The sequence below is a fragment of the Homalodisca vitripennis genome, chromosome X, assembly GCF_021130785.1.
Source record: "Homalodisca vitripennis isolate AUS2020 chromosome X, UT_GWSS_2.1, whole genome shotgun sequence".
Taxonomy (NCBI): domain Eukaryota; kingdom Metazoa; phylum Arthropoda; class Insecta; order Hemiptera; family Cicadellidae; genus Homalodisca; species Homalodisca vitripennis.
The window spans coordinates 77,256,005-77,274,852 of NC_060215.1; the positions used below are offsets into that span (position 1 = coordinate 77,256,005).

Genomic DNA, 18,848 nt, shown 5'->3' on the forward strand with positions numbered 1-18,848 from the left:
ATTCCAACTTCCATAAATATTCCATACTTGTAATCTCCTCCTCTACTTGAGCCTGTTTATGTAAATGAGATATATAGATGTTACAAACTGTGTACCAAATTATATTATGATTTGAAGTTTTAAAGAATCTAAAATAATAATTTTGGGTTTTGAACACTCAGTTGTCAAAACTACCATATCATTATTTTTTATTGTTAAGCATAAAAAATAATTGAAGTATCTAAATGACATTTTTGAACTACATGTCAATATGTTTCACTATTAGGGGGATTCCCTACTGAAACTAGTGATTTTCTTTAAAACATTTTTAATGATTATAATATATATATATATATATTTGGGTTCCTTTGGTCCTAGAATAAAGTTTGCCACTATTATATTTTATATATATATATATATATATATATATATTCATCTCCTTTTTGGAATTTTTGAGTTTTATTTTAAAAAAATACATGGGATTTTGAATGTCATAACTTCATAACTAATGAACCAGTATTATTGTTTATTATCTCATTTTGAAGAACATGACAAGTACTATGTTTTTGTGCATGCTCAAGTTTATTTCTCAAATAGTTTTAAATTCATGGCTTTATAAAAATATTTTTTATAGATATTATTTTTAATATAAACTTTTGTTTAACATATAATAATATCCATGCACAGAAAGTTTTACAACATTATAAATAATATGTAGTAAAAGTTTCACTGCATTACCTTTAATAGTTAAAAAGTTATAAGAAATTTGGTGTAAAAATATTAACATTTGTCGGAATCAAGCGAGCTATTTAGTAGCTGTAGATGAAAGTAACTTACCATACTTGTACTTGTAGTCAGTGAATGGTATATTTATATATTGAAAACATATAGGCCTAATAAACCACTACCATGAAAGAGAAAAGGCTATATTATCACTAAAAATAAATATATAGTAAATTATCACAAAGACATAATTAGATTATAAAATCAGTCCAGTGTTTTGCCTGTTGTTCAAGTTCAGAAACAGCCAGCACCATAAGTTTTTCCTCTTCTTCAGCTTGTGCTAGCCTAAACTTTCTTCTGTAGGCTTCATATTTCTCATTGTTCTGTGCACGTAAAAACAGCAGTCTTTTATTGTCCAAGTGTTTAGCTATTTTGGCTACATATCGCCCAGGGTTGTATTTTGGATGCTAACACTAGTTTTCAGTAACCTGTGTTATAAATGCTGATAGCTTCAAAAACCCCAATATAATTCTTTACTTTTGATGCAAAAACAGTTTTAGGGCACTTAGTCCATATTATGTTATGTAATGCTTCATTTGCATTGTTTGTCTTACCAGCTAGGCATCTTTCCAACAAACTTTCTGAGTACAACCTTTGGTATAGTGGCTACCTTTTCCTAACATTCTCTACAGTCAACGGTGTATTCAAGACCTACCTTGGTCCTCACATTTTTTCTGGTGGCAACACATCACTTGTACTAGGCCTAATCAAACTGTCTACACCAATACAAACATTTGACACATCACTCTTGTCGCTGGCTAGGACTAGGCCTATGTTTTCACCTCACCTTCTGTAAGCTTTCTCTTTGTTTTAATATTTATTTTATTTTAATTTAAATTAACAAATCTTCTATTAAGCTTTACTCAGCTTATAATTATTTGAAATGTTTAATATTTATATTATTCAAATTGTTTTTTCACACCTGATGATGGCATCTTTGATGTTAAAAGGCCTCGTGTATAAAAATAAAATTATTGGATAACTGTGACTTTTTTCATCAATTATTAGAAAATAATGTATTCCAATAAGAAGAGCTTCTCCTTAAATAATATATAATTTTGTTTATATGGTTAATAGGTTAATATAATCCCTGACCATGTATAATTATTATACGTGCCAGATTTAAGCATTATCAATCCCTCTGTGTGGTTCTATTGTTTCAAATTAATTTGACTTTAAAATGTAAAAGTAAGGTATTTGTTGTACAAGTTATACTTGAATGCAAGAACATTGTTTATTAACATAAGCATATTTGATGCATAGTTTTTTACAATAGGTAATTAATTACTTGTTTTTGAAATATTAAAGTCAAATCATAGCAATACAATAAATATACCCATTTACAAATCACAATATGGTTAGACGTTAATTGTTTTATTCAGTAGGGGGTACTTATTCTTCACAACAACAAGATATAGGCACTGATTTAGCACCTCCCAGATCCAAGGGGGTGCCAAATCAGCACATGAACATGGTCAAGGCGCTGAATTAGGACTCCCCTATTCGAAGAGGGTTCTTATTCAGGGCATGGACGGACATGACCACTACGCTGATTTAGCACCCCCTTTCGTGACGTCAGTAGCGAGGAGGTGCTATGTCCATGGAGTGCTAATTCAGGCGCACCAATGAGTCCATTCTTTATTGTAGATCCCTTTGTTTATAGTTTCAAGCCGTTTGTTACTGGCATTAATAATTGCTAATATTGTTAATCAAGGTCTCTGATTAAAATTTTATAGGGCTTGTTCCAGATGGGAATAGACTGATTGAGTAGTACTCTACATTACGTGACAAAGATTTGGTGGTAGAAAGTGTTTGAAATTAGTATGCATTTTTTATGATCAGGGTACTGAAACTCCATATCCATTGCTGGAAGAACTGATGATGAAATTCAAGAGTATTCACATATTCATAGGCTTTTTGGCAAAAATGCTCATTCAGACTAAACAGACTTCATGATTATTATTTACTAATTTTTCTATGCATTTACTTCAATCACAATTCTAATAATGTGTAGTAGTGCTTGTAGGATGATAGATTATTAAAAGTGATTGCTCATGTAAATAAGTTTAAGCTCAGGAACAGAGTTCATGATAAAACAAGCTATTTTGTACTTTTATTTGTTTGTTGTTCCCAGTCCTTAGGAGAACTCCAGTGTACCATAGAATTGTGTAATTTCCTCCAGTGAATGAAATTGAATAATTATTTCTAACATCAAATATGAACTATTTTAATTAGCATTAAATAAACTATTATTATTAAGTTTTAAGTTAGCCAGTTATATTTGCATTTTCCTTAGAAATAAATTGTATTAACTCATAAACAAATTAACCAAAACTTTGTGCAGGGTCTCCTCATCCAAGAGCCTCTAACCTAACTCGTCTGTGGAGTGTTATGAGTTCTCCTGCGACTGCTTCTTACATGAGTTTTAGTGACAATGGGTCCCCAATGCCCTCATCATTACAACATACTTCTCTGTACCCTCACAAGTTCACTGTCACACCTGCAGATGTTAACAGCACACCTAATTGATCAAATCACCTGTCTTTCACTACACCGCTTGTTTGTTGTCATTGTTTCCCTATTTGTTAAAATATTTTAGAGAATATTTTGTTAAATTGTACATTTTATATTGAGTATTTTATATTTTATTCCCGTTTCTTTATCCTGATTCAAGTCATTTTATAATGATTTTAAATTTGCATAAAACACTAACACTACAAAGGAAATTCTGGGTTATCAAAGTTATTTGGCCACTAAATATATTTTGATATTTTTATGTGAAAAACACTTTATTTTTTCTCTTAATATTAAAAATCAACTTAAAAATCATTATGGAGTCTAGATTGAGGTAGTGTCAACTTTGTAAACACTTGTAGATAACTAAATGAAAAAGGATTTGAAATAAGTATCTTGGAGATATATATTCGAAGTAAGAAACTATAAAAAAAAACAGTTTGTATTAAAACATTAATCACAGCAAAACTAATTATCTCATTTAAAACAGAATATGTAGAGCAATATAGCATCATTAAGCTAAAGAAAATATGAAAACTTAAAAATATTGAACCAAGTGGTATCAGTGCAAAATGTATGCGTGTGTAATGCCAAACACATACATATGTTCCCATTGCCATCCCTCAATGGCCTGCTTACATGAATACAGGTTCAAAATTTATAATGCACAATTGCTGGCAGACTGTGAAAAATTAACAATTTATTTAGTGACCAAACATCCCTTAACTCATTGTTCATATCAATAGTCTTTTTCAACTATTATATGGATATAAAATAAGAATTCTTTGGTTTTAAACATTAGCTATAAAGTTAATTGTTTATTCATATATTTACGTATAAATATAGAATTATACTTATTATAATTAAAATTTTTTTAATTATAACGAAAATTCAAATATCTATGAAGGTACAATGGTTTGTGGAACACAATGCGCCCTTTTGACCAATCCTTGGGAAAATTTAACTTCTAAATAAGAGAAGGACACTATTGCTTTTCAGTGTTACATTTTAATTACAGTAACAGCTGTTCAAACACTGTCAAATTATGGGCCATTTAGTTTACAAGTGTAATATGAAACCTTACATAAAATAGTTATTTCTTAACCGATTTTTACAAATAAGTTATCCTTGGAAAGGAAAAGTTAAGTAAAAACAGTTTTTTGTCTTATAACAGTGGTTTATTAGATATTTCATAAATCAAAAATTAAATGACTGCTATTTTGAAAATATAAAAACTGATTTAAGAATATTTTTTCCTGATATAATACCTTCTGATATGGACCCATTTTTGTAACAATCGTAAAGATAACAACAAAGATAAAATTGGAAAAAATTATTCTTCATTTTTAGCTTAGAATCTGAAAATGCATAGCCAGCCTAACCTTTTGGTTGCACCCTGTATATATTATATACAGTGTCCCATGTAGAGGTTTAAACATTTGATTTATATTACTTGCCCATTTCTGCACCGAACATTTTCAAACTCTACACAATTAATAAAGTAGGTTTTAAAAATATTCTGTAAAAATTAAAGCTTCCTAACAATTGTAGAAACAAAATGGTGACATATTAAGAATTTTTACCATTTTGCTTCCTATAAACATTACCTGATTTGATTACTGCGTTGCAGTTGTAAAGAACAGCTGTTTTTAGTAACGGTCATTGTTGAAAACAGCTTGTTTCATTGAAGAGTAGTGCTTGTGCTATAAAATATAACCTAATATCTCCTCCATTACAGTTTTACTGGTATTGAAGTTTGAGAATGGCTTTTAATGTTGAACAACAAGTGAAGTGTTGTGCGTGGGCTATTGCTTTTGGCAAACATTACAGAAGCAATTAGCAATAATTAGAAGCAATTATAGGTAACCTACTCAGGAGTTGAACCACCAAGCAATCCAACATTAAGTAAGTGGAAAAATCTTTTGTTAGAAACTGGAAGTGTCGTAAAAAAGTACTCTAGAGGATCAAATGAGGAAATGGAACTACTAGTATGCGTATCAATGCTGCTCTCTCCAAGTAAACCAAAATCACTAAGTAAGGTTAAACTTGAAACTGGTGTTCCAAAGTTTTCAGTGCAGAGAATAATAAAAAAAAAATTAAATTTTATGAAAGTCACCTTGTTCATGATCTTCTTGAAGATCATCCGGACAGCAGAGTGGAATTTTGTTCTCGTATCATTGAGTTTCATGAGCTAGATCCTAATTGGCATACTCAAATAGTTTTTCAGACGAGTCCAATTTCTACAGAAATGGTGCTATAAATAGGCATAATTGTAATTATTACAACACCGGTAATCCACACATTCTTGAACAGACTCTACTCAAATCAAAACGAATTACTGTTTGGGCAGCTATCAGTTGTAATGGGGTGTTATCTTACGACATTTCAGACAGTACAATGACTGGGAATAGGTATGAACAGGTTTTAAATGAACAAGTCTTGCCTTATTTTATGGTTCTAGAAGTGGATCAAGCAATCTTCCAACAAGATGGTGCTCCTTCTCATTTCGCAAATTCTGTCAAGCGATTACTAAATGACAACCTTCATGGCCGTTGGATTGGTCGTGGAAGTGGTTTTTTAGATTGGCCACCCTGATTGCCAGATTCAACTGTGTGTGGTTTCTTTCTATGGGGTTACTTAAAGGAACTAGTTTATACTCTTAGCTTCAATAATGATGAGGAATTAAAACCATCAATTGAAAAGGAACTTCTCCAGATACCGCAGAATTTCTTTGTAAGAGCTTACGATTCATTTGTTATGTGCTGTTATCAGTGTGTCCCCGTGGATGGATTACACTTCAAATAATTGTGGACTGTAGTTGTAGGTTTTGAATAGGCTATGTTCTAATTTTCTGATTGAAATGTTTTATTTCTCTAGAATATGACAATAAATAATTTTACAAAACCAAAAATACTTTTTTTTTACTGTTTTTAAAGTATGATTTTTCAAAATGCCACCATTTTGTTTCAACAATTGCTAGAGAGCTGAAATTTTAACAGAATATTTTAAAAACCTATTTAATGAATTGTGTAGAGTTTGAAAATGTTCAGTGCATAAATGGACAAGTAATACAAAATCAAACGTTTAAACCTCTTTGTGGGACACCCTGTATATTAGGGAAATACAAATTTATTTTGGAAATAGTCAATCTCATACTGTGTTATGCAAGTATTGCAATTTTAGAGATGTATTCTTTCATTATTCCAATTCATGAGAGGGTTTACTCTGTATAAGCGATTTAAATTTTCTTGAATGAGGCATATTCGGAAAGTAAGTGCCTTTTCATTGAAATGCCGCAAAGCTGCGTTAGGCGTTCCGAGCATGAGAACTATTCTTCTTTGTTCACTGGCTCTCAAATGACGCCATTCTGATTGCTCAACATTGTATTTTCAGTTTGATGTGCACATTTTAAATGTTTAATAAAATCTCACAGTCTGATTCTGCTGACACTAATATTCCTGCTATAATTAATTTTGTAACACAAGGAATTTCAAACAGTCTGAAATTTATCATCAAGCTAAGATATGTACGGTGAAGACGCAACGTGTGATGGAAATAGTGAGAAAGTATGTTAGAATGTTTAATGAAGGTTGATCAATTTTCCATAATGAGACTCAAAGTGGTTGGCATCCTAACGATCTGTTAAGGAAAGTTGTTGAAATAATCCATGAAAACTGACATTTCACAATGATAATGCTTTCAGAAGAATTCACGTTATGTTTTGAAGTAAATTGCTACAGAATTGTTCACTAAACCAAGAAAATTCGTACAGTTTTGATTGTTTCATTGGTAGTAGTTTGATCATCTGCTTTACAGCCCGGACTTGATGCCGTTCGACTACCACTTTTTCCTATAAAAAGAAAAAACACAAACTAGGTGGCAAGCATGTTGGATCTGATGATATGAAAAATGCTGTGTGGTTGTGTCACCAGTGGATATTTTCTATGAAATAGGTTTGGAAAGACTGATCATCTGCTATGACAAGTGTTTAAATATAGGCTGAAACTATGTAGAAAAATAGTTAACGATATGCTCTTTCATGTAAAAACAAACTTGGATGGAAAAAATTGCTTTACTGGTTTCCATTTTCCAAAACTGAAAATAATTTCTGAATACACCTGGCATTTAAAATTGTTAGTAGAAGTTAATGGTAAACCTTACAGCACTGACCACAAGCAGGGCATGGGTAGTAAACCATGAAAAACAAAACCAATCATAATGTACCACTCACGTTTACTAAACTCAGTTAACTCTAGTACTAACCAATAGAAGATAGATTTAATTAAATTTACCACAGAATTTCAATAAATATTTCATAACATATAGTAATTATCAGTGTCAGCTGATCAACATTATACAAATTACTGATTCCAAAAACATAATTTTTGTTGACGTTTATGTATGCAAGCAAGATAAGTAGACCTACATAACGAACAAATTAGGCATTAAATAATTATCACACTTTAGTAACTAACATTGTTTGAGTTAGTATTTTATATATTAATGTTCCATCAAGTCTGCTTTGTCTATTTGCGGACAACCGCTGATCATAGTACGCAAATTACAGATTTCTAAAACATGTTTTTGTTGTATTTTGTTCAAGAAAAACGGTTGATAGATAACTTAATTAACAAATTGTTGTGCTTTTGTAAATAATATTTCATTCATGGTTTCTATTTTAAGTTTATATTTGTGCAATGCCACGTGTCTGTTGCATCTATGTGCAGATGTCAGCTGCTCAACAAGAAGCAAACAGATGATTGTTAATTTCTGATCACTTCACAATTTTGGTGTTCGTATAAATATTTCCTTTATAAAATATATTATATCTATATTTTAATATTTGTCATCATGATTAGAGATGGTTTGAAAATTTTCAAATATTTTACATTTTAAATACATTTAATAAGAGATAAAAATGTATAACCATTTTTTAAAGATTAAATTGCATATATTGTGGAAGCGTATATTATAATCTATCAAATTAAAGTAGAAGATGGGGGATTTAACTTTGTTTTTAAAATATAGCTGTTTCTCTGAACCTTTACAGATCGATTTACATTAGAATGGTATTCTTGGATTACTTTTTTATTATCAGACAGTCCCTAAAGGTTTAAGAATGACAGAAATTGGATTGGAGGTTTACTTTGTTTTTGTTTAAATCATACTTATTACGAAATTCGAGAATCAGGAAATGATTTTTTATGATTCGGTATTGAATTTGAATTCTGGAAACTTTATGTGGCCGAAATCTTATGCGATGTTATAAAAATTGAATGAAGAATCTTTGTTGTAAACAATCTCTAAAACTCTTGTTTCATTTTACTGTGCAATGTATAATAACTGAGATAATATATTTATATTCACAAACTTAATTTTTCTAACTTTGCCGTTAAGGCGATCTTGAAACCTTACGAGATATTGAAATATGAGTAATTACAGAAGTTGTTTGAAATGGTTTAATATTGAACAAATCTAATTCTTGGTCTATTTTGTGAAATAGTCATGATAACAATTTTGCATGAATGTAAACAGTGGCCATATTGTAATTTTTAGTTGGTTGAGACGCAGTAATTAAAAAATTTGTTTTTCCTTTTTTTTAAGGCTGATCTTTTATGCCTTGTTTTGCCCGTCCTCATGGGCCACTGGCCTGTACGAGGATCTAAGAATAAATAGCTAAGTTGTCTAATTACCTAAGTTATGTGTAATTATTATCTTTATACCTAGTATAGTTTAAATAAATAATATATTATGGCAGTAACTGAAGCTCTTACATACATAAATTTTAAGTTATAGTGGTTTTGTGTTATGGGACTTTGATCAGTAAATATATAAAAATAACGAATGCAGTTGTATTGATAGTGTAGCTTTATAAATCCTTATTCTATATGGTGTTGGTATCTAGCAGTAATGCATAGCTCTATCTTGCATGTCTTGTGCACTTTCATTGCCTAATGGTCTATTATCAGCATAAATGTGCGGTCACCATAACACATGTGTAAAAGGGTTAAACAGTTACTAAAGCTCCATTATTATTTCTATAATGAATAAAACAAATTTGAAAAGGAAATCTGAAATAATTTAAACACAACCATTTCTTTGGTTTCAACTTAACAGAATAGTTATATATTTATATCAAGATTGTTTTATTATTATAAAAAATACAAAATGTAAATGTTAGGATATTGTTACAATGATTTTACGATGAAATTGAAGTATAGACTAAAATGTATAGAGTGGCAATGTAAGCCAGTCAAAATATGTAAAGCTAGCATTTACTCTTAAGTCTTACAGGTGCAGGAAAACCACATCAACAAATGGAAACAAAGCTTACAAGCTTTTACAGTAGATAAAATTACAATGGATAAAAGATTTTAAAATTACTCTACATTAAAACTAACCTAAAAACAGAAGGTTTTCCAAACAAAATAAAAAGTAAAAGTAAGCCAAAACGGATGATAATGTTAATTAACTTGAAACATGTTGATGATGTTTTACACATTTTGAAAAAAGCCATTAAACTGCCACTCTACGAATGAACATAAAACACAACAAATAATTTACAATAATTGCTCCTTAGAAGCGAACAAGATAACTAATGGCGGATTGTTTATTAAATACTTATAAATTTTAAGTTAAATAATTTTTGATACAACTTCTCAAATATTTATATGTACAGTCTATATTATTTTGGCTTATTTGTACAAGCTTTAACATGTGTCCTAATAGCTTATTTATATAAAAAACAATGGCACGCTCTCTCACCGCTCATTCTAGCACCTGTTTGTATCTACATTTTTGATTTTACATATTTTAAGTTAGATGTGAGTGAATACTCAATTATTTTTAATAAAAACCCCAGGGGTTTTAGCGTTAATTCAAATTTAACATTATTTTATAGAATATAAAGGCTTAAAACTATATGAAGACTGTGTTCGGCTCATCTGAAAAAAAAAAAAACACATTTGTAAGTGACAGATTGTAAGAAGCCAATGAAAAGAAATACTAATATACAAGAAAATCAAATATTTACAATAAAGATAGTTAAAAGATAATACAGTTTTAGTACTTGCTCTCAAGTGAAATAATATAAGTGATATAAAATATTACTCCTGGTATTTATTCACCTTTTCTGCTTTCTTTTGAGAGTAATCTTCGAATTTCAGATTTGGTTCTAAATTGATTACAAGAATCGTGGGTATTCGTTTTGAGAACATTGTCAAACCAGATATGGGATTCCAAACTTTGTAGCCTGCATTCCAATTATGTCAACAGTATATTGATTTTCTTCAAATGTAAAATCTTAAAACATAAGGTTCAGCAAGCAAAAAAATCCACAATCTTAATGCTGGCAAATATGTATATGATCTTCCAAAAATCTAAAACCCTGGCACTCACTCTTCTACAGAAAATCAGCTTAAGGAATTTTCCTTGTTGGGAATTAAAGAAATAAAAGAAACTGATTCCCTCATAAAAATTCTGTGGTATTTGTCAACTGAGTTAATGGAAAAATACAAAATTACTCAACATTTCTGGCCTGAAAATCAGAAGCAATTTCTTAAAATGAAACTAACAAAGGTATTATACATGAAATTAGCACACTAACTGGTTATTCAATCTTATGATAAAGTCAGGTCACTTTGGAAACTTTTATAAAAAGAATTAAATAGGAAACCAAACCATAGTTAATATTTATTTATATAAATTAAATGAACCTCATCCAAAAATAGTTAGAGATAGGACAATCTTGAGGTCCAGAAAAAGATATAGGAGTAAACAACAGACTGGAAGCATTCCTACTACCTTAACACCATTCTGCCCTTTATCGGCTTACGGGGATGCAGAAAAGTATCATCAATTAGCAATCAAATTACCTGAATTTTAATGTATCAAATTAATATACATTTAATCTAGCCTGATACATTTTTATAAATAGATGGCAAGGGATATGAATTTGTTCTTGAAATATAGCTATTTCACTGAACCTCTGCAAATCCCTTTACAATATACAGTAGTATTATTGGATTACTTTTTATATTATCAGAAAATCTCCAAGGGTTTAAGAATGGTAGAAATAGGATTGGTGGTGATTTAATTTAAATCATATTTAGGTAAAAAAGGTTCTTAGATTTGAAATTTGAGAATATATTGATCAAGATTTGGAATTGGGTTTGAGACACAACAATTCTGTATTTGACCATCACTAACTTGTTCTCATGTCATACTGACTGAAGCAAAGACTGGAAGCTAATAGAAGATGATTACTAGTACATGCTGGGGGATCCTTGTGCTCCCTGAATGTACAAGTGTGGCATTATAAAATACTTCCGATTCAAAAGTTTTACTCACAGTGGCATTAGCTTGTAGCTGATGGAGGGTGATTCCTTGGTGACGTTGGTGCTGATGATCCTTGTTGAGCCCTTCTAATGTACAAGTGTAGCAGCTTTAGCTTGCTACCATTTAGAGCAGTCAGGTGAGGGTTAAGATCTTCTTCTCCTATAGCCGCATGAAGGGAGACCATACAGAAGACAGCAGACTTACGCACTGAACTTTCCTGATTGTCGTACGCCTGAAAAGAATCATACCAATGTACATTTGCCTCTTTTATATTCAGTCATTAAAATTTAAAAAGAATTTTTATAACCAAACAAATTACAAACTAATTTCAAGTAGTAAATAAGGTTAAAATATGTTCTCTTATTGATAAGAACAGAATAAATAACACTTGTGCTCTAAACTAAAGCATGCTTAAACAAACTATTGGTTATTTTGCTTACTGTTAAAATTTAATTTAGATTGTTTGCTTGTGTGATGTTTGCAAGCATTTTACAAACTATTGATGATGTAAACCTATCAGAATATATTTATTTTGAAGCTGTCCATAACAACTGCTGTTGGATATATTTTGAGATTGATTTATTTTGATTTTTATATGGTTATCCTGGGTCAGGATGGAAGAAATCCAAAATCTTTTCCCTCTTTTCACTACAAATTCCATCCCAAAATTTTCAATGAAAACAAATGCCTTGTTGGCATGTCATTTTAAAACTTAGACCAAACTGTACATTATGGCAAAATAAAATTATATTTGAACTATATGTTTGGTTATTGCTTTAAAATAAGCAAGTTGAAGATGTTATTGATTTATAAATCTTTTTATTCTGTACAGGAATTCTTTAATTTTAATTTAAAATGAATAAAATAGTCTGTATTGTTGTTTTTGTATTTTAAGATAGTTATAGTATTAGTTTTACGTTTTTGACAAATTACCTGTCTAAAATGTGTTCATGTTGTACTTGGATGTAATGTGCCAATAAAAAATGTCTAATGTATCAAATAAAATAGATAATGGTAAAATAATAAAATATTCAAATGGAAAAGTAAGCTTGAGTTAGATATTAAATAAAGCCAAATAGGAAACATTGTTTCAATCTTTATAAGTCCAAATCCAGTCGTGTTATCCATTCTAACTGCTTCATCTGCTATATCAAGATGGGCAAGATAAAAAAATAACAGTAATATCTATATTTGTGTTATAATTAGTCTTCATATAATTGTTTTAAAATAAAAAAAGAGAAAAAAATAAACAGAGTTCTGTTGTTAAATTCAATATATAAAAGAAAACACTGTGTCAAAATAAATATCATTATCAAGGTTTCAAAAGAGATTTGTACGTAAAAAAATTAGATAACAATTTTAACATAAATGCAACCAAATCGAATAAATAAAAGTACTCTCAAACATTTTAAATGTCAACCACTGATGCATATATAAAAATCATTATTAATTTTGTCTGTAATAAAATGATTTGATAAAATACATAAAAAGTTTTATAGGTGCAAAAAAGTTGTTGATGGCAATATCATGACATTTACATTTTCGATTTCGTATCTGATATAGGTGGTCCGGCTCAGCAGACATGAGTTGAAGGCAAAGCATAGCACTACCATGTACCACAGACTGTTATGTGTTGGGGCTCACCAGACCAAACCGGCTATTAGTAGCATCTGAGCATGTCTGAGCAAGACGTGTACTGCACACATCTATTGAGCAACACACTGTTTGCTACACAACACAAATGTTTGTAGCAGGATAATGTAAAACCTGATGAAATTTTAGTTACAGATGCGACTAGCTTTATTCTTTGATTATGGCATTAAACACTTCTGATATATTGGTAATAAATGTTTAAATAAAAGAGAAGACTAGGTAGAAAAATAAATTCTTCTCAAAACTGTATTTACTCTACCAATATTCTGTACCGTAAATTAGTTAATTAAATTTCATATAATGTAAATTTCGCAACCTAGTCAGCCAGTATAATATAATATTATTTTACATCCAATGTTCCGGAACTAAATTATTGGGCGGAGTAACTACCTAATTGGCACGCGTATGAATATTTTCTTCTAACCCTTTGTAGCAATCCAACTACGTGACCGATCAGACCTCGCGCGCTTTGTCCGTAAGTAAAATTTATCTTTTCGTATTATTAAATTAGCCCTTTGATGCCAAACGTATAAAAATGAATGTAACGTAAAGTAAAGTTGTAAATAGTAAAGTAACGTACCCTTGAAGATCCTTTATTTGCTTGATTGAGATAGATAAAAGTTGTGGCGTCGTCCTTATGGCGAACACGTTTTTATAAATAGTAATTTGTATCATTAAATGGCTAATACCGTCGCGAATTTGTTTTAGGTGAGTTCACGTGTTTCACGACTCACAGGGCACATATTATTTGAGTAGATGGCTACCAGTTTCATAACTTCTACTCATCTTCTAGTAACCACCGACTAGAAATAACCCTTCTTAGACTACAGCGCCATTGTCTCGTGCCAAGACGCCGACACCCGGGTTGTGAGTCTACACATGGCGAAGGGAAGTAAAATCTTAATGTCTTATAAAGTAAAACATCGTAGGCATAATTTCAGAGAACATTGGATATTTTAGGCCCACCTAGAAGATACACATTTTTAGTTCTTATATTCTAAATGGCAGCAACGTGGCATTACATACACTTCCTTTACCATCTAAAAGTGTGCTTGTAAGTTTTCATAATTAAACTGAACTTATAAGTAAACTTTGCAATTCGAGTATTTATTACTACGACCTCAGAAGTCACCACCCCCATGTGTTATCGTCATACGGTGCAGTTTGTTCTAAAAGAAAAGCTAGGTTAATATTTGAATCACATAGATTTTTTAAGCTATTACAGATATAAAATACTACTTATCTTTAAAACCATTACAATCCACTGGAATTACTTAGTTACTCTTTAACAGTTAGATTATTCAACGCTAGTTGATTTAAATAATATTTTTTAAACTTAATATTTAATCCTAATGAAAACTACTTAATTCTTATTCAATGTAGTTTCGGATTTCAATACAAATTTTGATCAAATGCTCTAGTACAAAATGGCTCCAGTTACTGTGTTAATATCATTGTTAAAATAAGATTTCAGAACTTACTTGGATCAGTCCAGGCATGAGATCAGGTAGATAATTGTACACAGGGTCCCTGCCATGATATTCAACCAGTCTTGTTAGCATCTTGAGAGCAGCAAGATTCAATGGAAATTCACCCGTTTGTATTAGTGGAGCAAGCACCCTGATCACCATTTCTGGAGCTAGAGTTGTGGCTATCGTGTTTGCACAAGATTCCGCATTTCTTACAACCTACAATGACAAACAATATAATTATTAATATGGAAATAATAAACATTGCAGTCCTGAATAGATATTTAGTGTCACATTGGTTGAATTAGTATTATATGAGTTTTCTAATACCTGCACTTAATGAACATAAATTTTATTGAATTTTCTAATTTAATTCTTTCAGTACTGACCAAAACAATTTGCCTACATTGCTCATTGCACTAAATATACTGGTGTGTACAATTTGCAACAGTTGGTTGCTTAGCTATGACATGCAATGTATGCTTATAAAGCATGTCAATAACCTGTGAAAAAATTAAAGTCCTGTACAAGCAAAAATCTAGTTATGAATGCTTACTTTGCTTTTTTTAATGCTCACATTACTTATGGCACTCTCTTGTGGGGCAACTCTGCTGGTGCAAAATTAGTTTTTAAGACTCAAAGAAGGGCATTACGAGTTATTGCAGGTATTGGTGAGAGAGATTCTTGTAGGCCTGTCTTTGTTGATCTAGGTATTCTTACCCTTCCATGTATAATTATTTTGCAAAGCCTAATTTTCCTTAAAGAAAATCTTAATTTATATAAGTTTAGAAGTTATGTCCATAACTATAGTACTAGATCTCAGAACTTGATAGACCTCAAATACTTTAGATTAAGTAAAACTCAGAACAGCTACATGTACATTAGTGTAAAACTTTTTAACCTCCTACCACCAGATGCAGTTACCACTACTTTAAGGAATTTCAGAAGTTGTCTTGTGAAATGGCTGAAGCAGAAGGCTTTCTATTCAGTAGAAGAAATACTTTTACATGATTTAAGTGACCTTAAATTTTAATAATGCTATGTTTTAATTTTTAACAATTATTATTTATTGTTTTTATTGTTATCTGTTGTTTGTTAATTCTATTATTAATTTATTATTATTTATTTTAGCATTAAGTTTTAATTAATACTATATTTTGACAATATTTTAATTGTATATTTATTTGCATTTCTCTATAGAGATGGTGTTCTTGACTGTTGATTTAATAGTACATTATTGTAAACCTTATCTGACTTTGTCAATGCATGCAACATATGTGGGACGACAATAAATGATTCTTGATTCTGTTTGAAACCAATGAAATTATTTACTTCATGTTATTTGCTATGTGGTTGATATTGAGTAATTACTTTATAATAATTATTTTATTGCGCAATAACTATACAAATTTTGTCATAGTTAAGAATAATAAGAAATCATAAAATGATTTACTAAATTAAAAATCATCCACTTGTGAAAATACTGTTGTAATGTAATTTTTAGTTTACTCTGTACGTTTTTGTTGACCAATTGAACCTTGTTCTAGGATCACACCACACTTGTTTGTTAAAATTTACAACAAACCCAAACCTCAGTGGATGTAATCGATATAGTTAATGAGATGTAGTCTGTTGTGCACCCTCAGCTATTTTTTCTGGTTCTTCAAGTCCTAATGCTATATCAAAATCTTCATGAAAAAGCATTACATCTTTGTACACACAAAGATCTACAGATGATAAGTCAAAATTAGTGGAACAGGCACGTCTCTGTTTATAACGAGGGTTGTTTGGAAAGTAAGTTGCTGTAATAAATCAAATATACAAAAAACTGAATGCTTTTTTATTATATACACTTGAAAGAACAACTATTGAAGTATTTTTCAACATAGTTACCATTTAAATTTAAACACTTATTGTATCTGCTGACTCTTATCCACTTTTGTGTGTTTTCATGGTGAAAAGTTGTCTCACTCCAATGGTAGTCTATGTTCTACATAAACTTAAAACACTTATGTTTCATCACTAGTGACAATGTGGTTAACCCTTATAAGGCCGACGGCTACCTATTGTAGCCGTCGTCAAAATAGCGTCGAAGGCCGACGGCTACAATAGGTAGCCGTGATCATAATGGCGTTCGCGGCCGACGGCTACAATAGGTAGCCGTCCATTATTTCCAGTTTTCTGGCCAGTAAACTTTCCAAATGCCACCAAATATGATATTTTCTTGTTTGGGGTTAGATGGGCTTCATGAGTAAACGCAAACACTGCCGTTTCTTGCATCATTTCTATTATTATACATCTATGCATTTCGATGAAATCGTCTGTCTTACTACAACGGCGTTGTGGTGTATAGGTTAAAGTTGTTGTGGTTATAATTTTTTGATGCAATTCAGTAATTGTGTACGATGTTATAGGTATTTCTGAGTATTTGCAGTGAACTATTAAGTGTAAATATGAGCAAAAGAACGAGAGGCAAATCACCTACAAGTGAAAACACTTTAGTAAACAATTTACTTGCTAGTGGTACCGGTGTTCAGTTTTGTTACTAAAGAAACTTTTTATTTACCAAACAATGTAAATATGCCTAATAATAATAATTTTAAAAACTTTTTAATTACTAACAGTGTTTTGTGTTTATTTTGTATGGATTCTTGTGAGTTGTATGAAGAAAAAAGATATTTTTTGTATAAACTGAAGACAAGACTAGCTTTTCTACAATTTTCACAAATAAGCTGCAGTTGCAGATTTTGAATAATTCGTGCCTACTTCACTTTTATTATTGATAAGCACTTGAAAATTGGCATGTTTATTGTAAATAATATGTAGTTTTAGAAAATACGTGTTAGTTGGGTGCAAAACAATCTTTTGTATTTTTTATGAGGTGTTAAAACCAAAAAAAGTAAATTACTCTTACAAATGTTACATACAAACATGTATGTAAAAAATATATTTTATTTTTTATCACCAACCTTATAGTTTCCTGTCTAAGCCTATAATTTTACAAACAAAATAAAAAAAAGAATTATCAGTTTTTACTAAGCAATATGGAAGTTACAGCTTATTTACTAAAACTATGCAAAAAGGAACAAAAATAGCCTGGCCTTCAAGGTACCTGAGCAATATCAGGAGCTGGCCTTTGAGACTAGTGCAACTCAATTGGTCATTGGCCTTAAAAGGGTTAAGAAATGTGTCACCTTATTCAAGGTAACAGTTAACATTCTCTTTATTTTCAGTTCATTACTCAAGAGTGTACCAATCAGGTACAAGTTTACATTATCCCAGTTCCTATAATAATTTCATACATTACAGAATTCTTGATACCTGCAAAAAATTTTGACAAGGATCTAGGTTGTGACCCTTTGATTTTCCCTATCCTTATGACTGATTTGTTTCATAAAGTCATGTGTAACCACAGATATTCAGCTACTTTATTGTTCATTGTGAACATTAGTTCGTCCTTTATGAAACAACAGGCACTATTTGAACAGGAGTATACCTTATGTGTTTTTTCCATACACAGATCACGATACATAATGAATTTCCATTGGTTAATTTTATTTGCCAAAAAAAATCTAATGACACTATTTAGCTCATAGGCGGCAAAGAGTTGATTGAGAAGGCCAATTTGAACAACAATGTGGAGAGCTTAAGTCTGGTGTAGTGACTTTGAATGTGATACTGCCAGATGAGCACTGAACATAGTGCTACCCATATCACGCCACTACTCCAACCCCATTGACGATCAGATGCCTCGACAACTATTTTATGAACGATTAGTAAACAAATGATGAGCTTCACTATTTCCTACCAGAATGTCCAAGGTCTATAGACCAAATTTGATCATATATTTTCATGTTCAATAGGCATGGACTCTTGTACTGTTGCCATGTACAAAACATCGTTGTCATTTGACCATCATTATCTGCTTCCTTCATTCAATATAATTTAGGTTAATTGTGGAGCTGACAGGAAATACAAAGTTTTTCTGTACTAGAGAGAGTAGTGTTTTGCTTACTACCATAAAATTTATATTTTCAGGAGATCTGATTTTAAGAGTGTACCTTAATGTATCTTGGTTAAAGTTCACATACCTGGAACCATGTGCATTTTTAT

General features: G+C 30.8%; 2 protein-coding genes across 10 annotated transcripts in view; one reads left to right on the forward strand and one right to left on the reverse strand.

Moving 5' to 3' along the window:
• The window catches only part of LOC124369234, an 80,499-nt gene extending 77,110 nt beyond the window's left edge, over positions 1-3,389 (forward strand). For both annotated transcript variants that reach the window (XM_046827114.1, XM_046827113.1), the window contains exon 13: positions 3,107-3,389. In XM_046827114.1, the coding sequence (XP_046683070.1) occupies positions 3,107-3,291 (185 nt within the window). In that variant the 3' untranslated portion in view covers positions 3,292-3,389. The remainder of the gene's footprint in view (positions 1-3,106) is intronic.
• A 5,981-nt stretch (positions 3,390-9,370) lies between these two features.
• The window catches only part of LOC124369236 (CLIP-associating protein 2), a 192,551-nt gene continuing 183,073 nt past the window's right edge, over positions 9,371-18,848 (reverse strand). For all 8 annotated transcript variants that reach the window (XM_046827116.1, XM_046827120.1, XM_046827121.1 and 5 more), the window contains 3 exons: positions 14,748-14,954; positions 11,626-11,845; positions 9,371-10,220 (listed from right to left, as the gene is read on the reverse strand). In XM_046827116.1, the coding sequence (XP_046683072.1) occupies positions 11,633-11,845; positions 14,748-14,954 (420 nt within the window). In that variant the 3' untranslated portion in view covers positions 9,371-10,220; positions 11,626-11,632. The remainder of the gene's footprint in view (positions 10,221-11,625; positions 11,846-14,747; positions 14,955-18,848) is intronic.